A 9110-nucleotide genomic window follows, 5' to 3' on the forward strand; every position below is an offset into this window, starting at 1 on the left:
AGCCTTTCAAGCCGGTGACATCGTCCTCTATAGCCAGGTCACGGGATAAAGGATGGTATGACTGCGGCCGGAGTGGACACAGCGATATTCTCAGCCCATTCGTTGCGTGGGGCTGCTACATCGGCCGCGCATGCCGGTGGGGTATCCTTAGCGGATATCTTGCACCAAGCCGATTGGTCATCAGCATCTACCTTTCGGCGTTTCTATCTGTTGCCAGTGGACGCGAGCCCTGCACGGACAGCGGCAGATCAGTTCACGGCCACGGTTCTTCGACGGACTTAGCTATGTCCGGTTCCTGGACTATGAGTTGGATTTTGCAAATACTAACTCGCAAGTAGTCACGTTGTACATGTAATTCTGGACTCTTATCTAGTCTTGTTTTAGTGCATGACGACATGATGGGTTGTCAGCCCATTTTTCCTCTCTTTTGGCGTCTCTTGCCTGTACTCCCATTCGGTCTATTTCAGAGTCATAATATGACTCTGAAATAGACCGATTATGGTATTCTGACCTTGGACACTACATGTATAGTGGTTTTTCTAGCCAGGTACTTATTCCTGTTTTCCACTGGTATTGGCCTGCGGTGATGTATTGTTCGTCACCATTTCGCTTCACGTTGCTTGTGGGCGGTTTGTTACTGCGACAAATAGCTACAGTGTTACATGAAGCGGAGCCTCTGCAGTGCAATTGTGGATTATACAAGAAACCATAGGTTTTGATGTATAATCCCAATTATTGCATAAGGAGGTGAAGCGAAATGTAACACTGTAGTCCCTCCCGGCCCATCCCCACTGGGGCGTGCTCAGGATTTACAGAGCAGTTCAAACCGTATGGCCAATGGAGGCAGGCAGTGGCACAGGGGTTATCCAGGGCAGTGGTTGCTATGGTGTTTGGCGTTAAAAAATTCTGGTATTTCTAGCGGGTTTGCAGAGAAAACGAAGGGGCCAATACAGTGTTACATTTCGCTTCACCTCCTTATGCAATTAGGATTATACATCAAAGCTTATGGTTTCTTGTATAATCCACAATTATAGGGCTTGAAAGTGCTACGTCACAGCATAGCAACAATTTCAAAAATTCAAAAACTGGATCCACTTGGATCCAGTTTTTGTATGGATCCAAGCACATTTCAAGCGGTCTTACCCACAGCATGGTGATGTAGCCAGTGAAACTGACTGATTTGGCTACTGGGGGCGGGGTTACAACTGGTGGCGAAATAAAAGTCACACCTGCATGCGACATGAGTGGGTTGCTATGCACCCACATACTTAGGCAATAGCAAAGTAACACCTTAGCCGCTTATAGTGGATCCAAAAATAGAAATCTGATGTCAACTTACTACTCCCTGGCCGTTTTGACGTCATCACTTTCAAGCCCATTCCAGCCTTTTTGCATTGCCAGCCTATGAGTATGCCAGGCCTACAAGGAAGCTCACGTGATCCTGACGTAACAGATAGCTTGCACTTGACATCGATCGCGTCATTTCGAGCGTATCCGTTTTTTGCCGGTGCTAAAAACTGCACTCAGAATAAACAAAATTATTGCATTGTATTTTTATTTGTTTGTAAGGTACGCGATCGTACCGCACAGTATTTTTGTAACTATTACTTGTCCATGTCTGCAATTGCTAGTCTGAGCTGAATAGCAATATTCTCTGCCATTGGCATGTCACATTACCAGTGACGTGAGGGCATTGTGTGGGAGCGATTTGGTCATTTGCTGTCCGGCTGAAAACAGTGCAGCTAGCAGCGCAAAAGGCCGGAGTGAAACCTTTGAGGTACTGTACTTTGTTAAGTTCTTCAAGAGTCGACTGCGACATGGGGAGAGTTCGTCGCCTTCCCGAGGCCAACGGCCCTAATCCGTTCACGAACAAGATTGAATACACAACGTGGCGGAAAGTTAAATTGGTAGCTGGAGCGATTCTCCTGCTGCCTATTCGCCTGCTGCTCAATTTCGTGTTCATGTCCATCGTGTACACGTGCTCGCGATTCTCCAGCTGGGGCTGGACGCCCGGCACTCACCTGGTCTGGTGGCAGCGCATACTGATGACCGTGGTGGTGCCCAGCGTGGCGCGCGTGTGGCTGTTCTTGACGTTCGGCTACCACTGGATCCCGGTGAAGGGCCGGCGAGCGTCGGCCAAGGAGGCGCCCATTCACATCATGTCCCCGCACTCGAGCGTAATAGACAGCTGGATGATCTACCCGTACACGTTTGGCTCGCCGCTGTCGCGCAAGGAGAACAGCGGCGTGCCATTCATCTCGGCCGTTGCGTCCGCCTCCGAGCCGATCTGGGTGGACCGCAGCGCCAAGAAGAGCGGTAGCGCCGTCCAGGAGATGGTGCAGCGTATCAACTTGCCCGGATTCTGGCTGCCCATCGTCATCTTCCCGGAGGGCACGACGCACAACGCCAAGTCGGTGCTCAGCTTCAAGACGGGAGCGTTCAGTCCCGGCGTGCCCGTCCAACCCATCCTCTGGCGATACGACACGCCGGACGTCGGCGTCTGGGAGAGCTTCGGTCTGTCGCTGCCGTTCATCTTCTTCCACGTCATGTGCCAGTGGAACAACTCGTTTGAAGTCGAGTACCTGCCGGTGTACGTGCCCAGCGAGCAGGAGAAGCGCGACCCAGTCCTGTACGCCAACAACGTGCGCGCGGTGATTGCACGCGCGCTGGGTCGCCCGGTCACCGACTATGCGCTGGAGGACCTGCGCCTGTGCGAGATAGCTCACGCGGCCGGCCTGCACGAGGACAGCGGCCTGCTGGAGTACGGCCTCATCCATCGGCTGTTCGACGTGCGCCTGCCCGCGCTCAAGACCATGCTGGAGCGCTTCGTGCGCATGAACGCCAGCAAGAGCGGGCGAGTGAGCCGCGCCGAGTTCCTCGCCGCGCTGAGCTGGCCCGTCACGGAGCACGCCAATCTGCTGTTCGCCGAGTACGACACGTGCTCAGAAGACGGCACGCTGCGCTTCCGCGAGTACGTGGTGGGGACGCTGGACCTCGCGGAGAAGGTGCTCGAGAAACAGGCGCTGTGTCGCGCTGCGTTTGCCGCTCTCTCCGCCGGTCACGATGCCCTCTCCGTCGACAGTGTGCTGGGCGCCGCTCGCGAACGCGGTCTCGCCGCGCTCAGCACGCACCACGTGGAGGAATTCCTGCGGCGAGTATCGCGCGAGCACGCTCTCGACGAGGCCGGTTTCGAAGAGTACGTGGCGGCCAATCCCGACGTGAACGTCCTGCTCCAGTGGTTCATGCACGGCACGGACAGCATCTAGACTGAAGTGGATTGGATGCAGTGTTGGGTGCTGTGCCGTAGTGGCAGCATCAATCAATCCCTTGACTCGACCTCCTGCCAGCAGACACGGAGAGTCTGTGGGCATGCAGAATTCAGACTAGTCGCTGGAGACTCCTTGCGAAGTCGAGCGCGTGTGGAGTTCCTTTCTCCCTCCTACTGTCCGTGGTTGCTTCTAAACCGATCAAGCCGCACAGCTTTCGCTGCTGAGAATGTGAATCATGTCACAACGCACCCCCATCCCAATCGGTCAGACCCGGTATTGATGTGTCCTTGCGTTGAGGCGGTGTGTGTGTGTTTGTGCGTGTGCGTGCGTGTGTGTATGTGTGTGTGTGTGAGTGTGCATGTGTGTGTGTGTCTCGAAATAACCAACATGGTCTTTACAAGCACGCTCCAGTCCTGCCAATAAGCGCGTGTAGGCTGTGTCCATAGCACGCACGCATCCCCGCGAGTGGTCGCTCGTAGCGCTGTGCAGTCTGCATCGTGCTTTGTTTGCTGGCCGTGACTGCGCTGCACGTGTGTGTCCGTAGCCCTGAACTTCTTACTGGTCATGCCTATAGGCACCATCAGTGATGATGTGGTGTTTCGTCCCTGGAACGCCTACACCGAGTCATTTGTCTGGCGTATTTGTCACTTCTTAGCCAATTTTTACTACACTCCCCCTTTTTTAGAACTTCTTCTCGTCGAGGAGTTTCCTCTTCGTTTGCTAGTATAAGAGAGCACTGAAGATTTTTTTTTAACAAATCAGTTTTAAATCAATTTTAGTCTTGTTTTATGCCAGTCGTAGTTCGCACTATCCCTGCCTTCCGGAATTCCATTTTCAACTCTTTTTTTATGTTTCCGCAGGCGTTTACGCTAAAGCTACGTACACGAATCCAGTCATGTGAGTATTGTACGTATACGTGTATATCGTACTAGAACATCAAGCTTTCCGATTCTGCTGGTTTCTTCTTTAACCCTTTTTTTTTCTTTTAACCCATTTTCTTCCCTTTAACCCAATTTTCGTATCTGGAAAAGTATTTACTTGATCAATGAGTGTCAGGCGTGCGTCGTACTTTAGCATAATATCATGTGTTTCTGTGAGATAAATCTCAGATTACCCTACGAAACCGGTGCTTTGGTGTCCAAGTTCTGCTGATCGGTCACGTCTTTTGAAGAGTATTTACGTGCGTGCTCGTTTTGCTTGCAGTATACATGTATTGTGCGTGCCTATGAGTGACTGTCGCTGTGACCTCAGCTGTGTGTGTGTGTGTGTGTGCGTGCGTGCGTGTGTATGTGTGTGTGTGTTCATATGTGTGTGTGTGTGCGTGCGCGTGTCGATTGCTATACAATAATCATAGTCTTGTCTGCTCCCTCCCCCCCCCCCCCCCCCCCCCTCTCTCTGTCTCTCTCTGTCTCTCGCTCAATTTCCTATGAACACATTGAGTGGAGAGCGCTTGCTCTTACACAATCCACCATTCTCAGCTGGCAAGAGTGGGCCGGTTTGTGAGCAGGCTTTTCATTTCTCTATTATTAATTTTCTTATTGTCCGCAAACTCCAACACAGCCACTTGCACTTGTTGTTTCCCATGATTTCTGCCTTCATCTCACTACAAAGATTATAATTTTACTTCTTCCGCACAGACGTGCACACAGACAACCTACGGTGCGTTACAAAAGTAATAAGCAAACTGGTTTGTTAAGAAAAAATGTATGTTGCTGCTTGTTTTAAAATCATGCACCAGATATCTGGCATGAAAAAATCCATTGTAGAGCTAGGTCTCATGAGTGCAGTTCATATAAGCTCCGCCACGTGACTTTGAGTTCTCTTCCAACATGGGAGTACCATTCCTACACTGGGAGTGCTAACGTTATTCCAACATAGGACTGGGAGTACTATTTCTACACTCGGAGTACTATTCCTACAGTGGGAGTACTACTCCTACAGCAGAACACTATGCTTGTTTATAATGAACACGGCAGCCGTTCACACTTCTCAGCATTGCTGGAACAAAGACTTTATCAAAGCAACATTGACAAAAATCACAAAATTACTGGATTGTGTGTTGAATGTAGTGCATAGTTAAGTGTAGGCGAACTGTCGGCAAATGGCTTTTTCTTAGAAAAGAAGTTTAAAAAGTATGTAAGAGAAAGGTACTGGGTGTATGTGTGACTTGCCCACCCACAGGCGTACGTCAATGTAAAGTGATAGAACTGCTATACTCAATCTGCGGGCAGAACTGTTTCGTCTGGGCCTTTATGGACTCATCAGCGCGGCGCAGAGAAAATGAGGCAGAGACTGATAGCAATTTTATTATTAATGAAAAAAGACAGCCGCCATCGTAGGACGTGTTTGTAGTAGCCACTGAAGAAAAGAGAAGACGTTCGTACTTAGCACTGGTCTGTAGTGTCGTGTAGTGGAATGCAAAGGCTACCAGCTTTGTAATTGAAATCTGAAGTGCCACCGTGAGCCTTTTAGATCTCCCTTCCTCTTCACTGCCTAAAACGAGTTCCTTGTACTTGTTTCCCGGAGGTGAGCAAAGCACGAAGCGTTTTATTAATCTTGTCGTGTTGGAACTAGAAAGTGTTCATTTATTTGCAGAAAATGAAGGAAGTGGTCAGTCCTTGTTCCGAATTAATGCATGATTATCATGAGGAAATTCTGATTTGTGTAAATACTCAGTGCCTTTTTCAAAGGCAGACAACCAAACACCGTACGCGTAGACACTCTCAAACACGCACATATGCACACACACACACACACACACACACACACACACACACACATACACATACACACACACACACATACACACACACACACACACACACACATACACACACACACATACACACACACACACACACACACACACACACACACACACACACACACCTGCTCCAGAGCTCAGTTTACAGCCCACGAGTCTGCACTGTCCTGCATCCCAACAAGCATCAGCATGAAGTCGACGTCAGTCCGGTGTATGCTCAACTCAGCAAAACATCTGTTACTTTCTTCCAATCGAAACCATTATCGGCCACCGTCTTCTTTCCCTCGGATTGGCCAGTTGCCGGTATTGTGTCTTGGAGCAGCTTGTTGCATACTCCATTACCGTCTAGGAGGCCATCGTCCGCATCACCCACCTCTGCCATGGCTGGATCGGGCTCCCGCGCCAGGTTCTCCATGCACAGCTCGTAGACGTCGGTTTGCAGCTCGGACAGCTCCTTCTCCTGCGCGGTGTTGAGGCGCTGCAGTTCTCGGATCTGTGCAGGGCGAGATGGAGGGGACAACACATATACCCGGATGCTGCAAGATATTATAGCAGTTAATTATAGAGTGAAACGGTTCCATGATTTTCATGTGCGGGTACCCTAATGCCAACGTTGTTTCCCACGGGTTTCAATAAGAAGTATAATCAAGACTACAATGGATGCAGACATAACCAAACAACGTAAGGGGCCACTCGGCATTATCGATGATTTTGGAGCGAAAGCGTTTAGTTTCAATATGACTCCCAACCCCCCCCCCCCCCCCCCCCCCTTGAACGAATAATATAATATTATTGACTTGACAGCTAGAAAAATGGATGGATGATTCAGCTGTCAATATTTTCCAAAATGAAATTCTCCTTGATCCAGTCGCCCATACACAAAAACTGGTTGCTATTACCGTACTGGCAATATATGTTGCCGCGTAACGCGTAACGCAGGGGGGTGCGGCGTAACGCGCGACCAGGCTAGTGCGACAAATTTTCGTTGAGTTCGTAACGCGCGTCCGGCGGGGTGCGGCGATCTTTTCATTGCAAAAAAGGCTGAAAACTGTGAAAGCACGTGTACCGCGTGGTGAAAAGTTCAAAACTGGACGCAGCAGGAAGTCCTGCAATAGCAAAAAAAAAGGACTGCGGCAATATAGAAACCTGTGTAACGGCTCCTGTGCGACTTTGTATGTAACGCCCTGCGTGCGGCAAACATGTGCCAATGTAACGCTTCATGGCCTCACTGCGGCAACATATATTGCCAGTACGGTATTATATCAGGCTTGCACTTCACCCCCTCCCCCCCCCCTCTCCCCCTCCTCCCCCCCTCCTCCCCCCCTCCTCCCCCCTCCTCCCCCCCCCCTCTCCCCTCCCCCCCCCCTCCTCCCCCCCCTCCCCCCCCCTCCTCCCCCCCTCTCCCCTCCCCCCCCTCCCCCCCCCCCCACACACACACAAAACCTACCTTTTTTGTCTTCTGATCCAATGTTTGCATGACGAGCTTGAGCTTGACGTTTAGTAGCCGAGTCGCCGTGTTTGCTGTCTCGGCACCTTCTGCCGCTTTCGCCTGCGCTGCCTCCAATGCCTCAATATGCTGCTGTGCTAAATCAAGCTATGTACGGAGAGAGAGAGAGAGACACACAGAGAGAGAGAGAGAGAGAGAGAGACAGAGAGAGACAGAGAGAGAGAGAGAGACACACACACACACACACACACACGCACAGCACTTGTTTGTCATGGCCGAACGCAATAAACAACACCCCACTCATGTACATGTACCTTGAAGTCACAGCTTGTCCGTCCGTCGGCTGGTGTGTCCACCGTCACGACATCATCCTCTTCGTCATCGTCATCGTTGCCATGGTCACCATCACCCTGATTGGTGTGTTGCTGGTTCGTGGACAGCATATTCACCATGTCCACTTCCCTGAATTCACGTTCACACCAGACACATCAAATATTGTGCAACTTGTTATTTTCGGTGTACCTTAAAAATTTCGGAAATTTCGGTAGAGAACCTAGGCACCTAAATTTAACTTCAGTTACACCTACTATATTAAAAAGCCACTAGAGTATGCACTGCATGCGAAGGGAATGCTGGTCACCTAATTTTACATAACAGTTGAAACCTGGCAGGTCCACGACACCGACATTTTAGTACACCTAAACACGCACACACACACCATTGGACCATTGGACGCCCATCGCCGGAGGCGATGATAGCGATGCTACAGCAGAAGCCATAGCAGCTTGTGCTGGGATTGCACCATTCAACAGCTTGCAAGGCTGAAGAATTGACCACCACCATTCAGCCTGGTCTACACCACACAGCTATGAAGTGGCTTTTTTCTGGCGAGTGAATCCCTACTTTTTGGTCTTTTTTATCATTTTTTGTATTTTTTCCCGCACACACATCACACCACATACTCCGGCATGCACTGGCTGTTGGTAACCACCCAGGAGAATGAAAGAAATGTCAGGAAGAGTCTGAGAAAGAGAAGAAAGACGTGTGTGTGTGACCATAATCGTTGGGAATCGAACCCGCAACCTATCGATTGGAAATCGCTGCACATACCACTGCACCATATGGCACACACACACACACACACACACACATACACACACACACACACACACACACACACACCTACACACCTACACACACACACACACACACACACACACACACACACACACACACACGCATAAACAAACACGCACATACACGCACACACACACACACACACACACACACACACACACACACACACACACACCTTTCCTCCTTCCTTTCCTTCTTCCACTGCCATGACTGGCTATGTGGCCCCATACGGGGCAGACCAGGAGACGTGTTGTCCACCGGGCGGGGAACGCCATACTCAGCGCGCGCGGGCCGCGCGAACAGCGTTACACTTGTGCCTCGCAATGTCCTGCGGCCGACGAAAACTGCGCGCACAAGTGCCACAGATGAGGGGCTTCGCCACAGGCCCCATGCGGGACTGGACAATAGCGTCGACAGCATCACGGCAGGTGACTCGCCATCCCTGTCGATCTTGGACGATGTCACCAAGCTGCTCCAGAGGAACGCCAACAGC

At 50.6% G+C, this 9110-nt stretch overlaps 2 protein-coding genes across 2 annotated transcripts in view; one reads left to right on the forward strand and one right to left on the reverse strand.

The window, feature by feature from the left end:
* Positions 1-1557: 1557 nt before the first annotated feature.
* Positions 1558-4514, forward strand: LOC135828782 (lysophosphatidylcholine acyltransferase 2-like). Its single transcript, XM_065341215.1, has one exon. It carries the CDS (start codon positions 1818-1820, stop codon positions 3264-3266), a length of 1449 nt encoding a protein of 482 aa, XP_065197287.1. The 5' UTR covers positions 1558-1817; the 3' UTR covers positions 3267-4514.
* Positions 4515-5833: 1319 nt separating this feature from the next.
* Positions 5834-9110, reverse strand: part of LOC135828784 (uncharacterized) — an 8968-nt gene continuing 5691 nt past the window's right edge. The window contains exons 3-5 of the mRNA XM_065341216.1: positions 7795-7942; positions 7481-7627; positions 5834-6526 (exon numbers count right to left, since the gene is read on the reverse strand). Coding sequence (XP_065197288.1) covers positions 6251-6526; positions 7481-7627; positions 7795-7942 — 571 coding nt within the window. The 3' untranslated portion in view covers positions 5834-6250. The remainder of the gene's footprint in view (positions 6527-7480; positions 7628-7794; positions 7943-9110) is intronic.

This window comes from Sycon ciliatum, chromosome 12 (genome assembly GCF_964019385.1).
Source record: "Sycon ciliatum chromosome 12, ocSycCili1.1, whole genome shotgun sequence".
Lineage (NCBI taxonomy): Eukaryota > Metazoa > Porifera > Calcarea > Leucosolenida > Sycettidae > Sycon > Sycon ciliatum.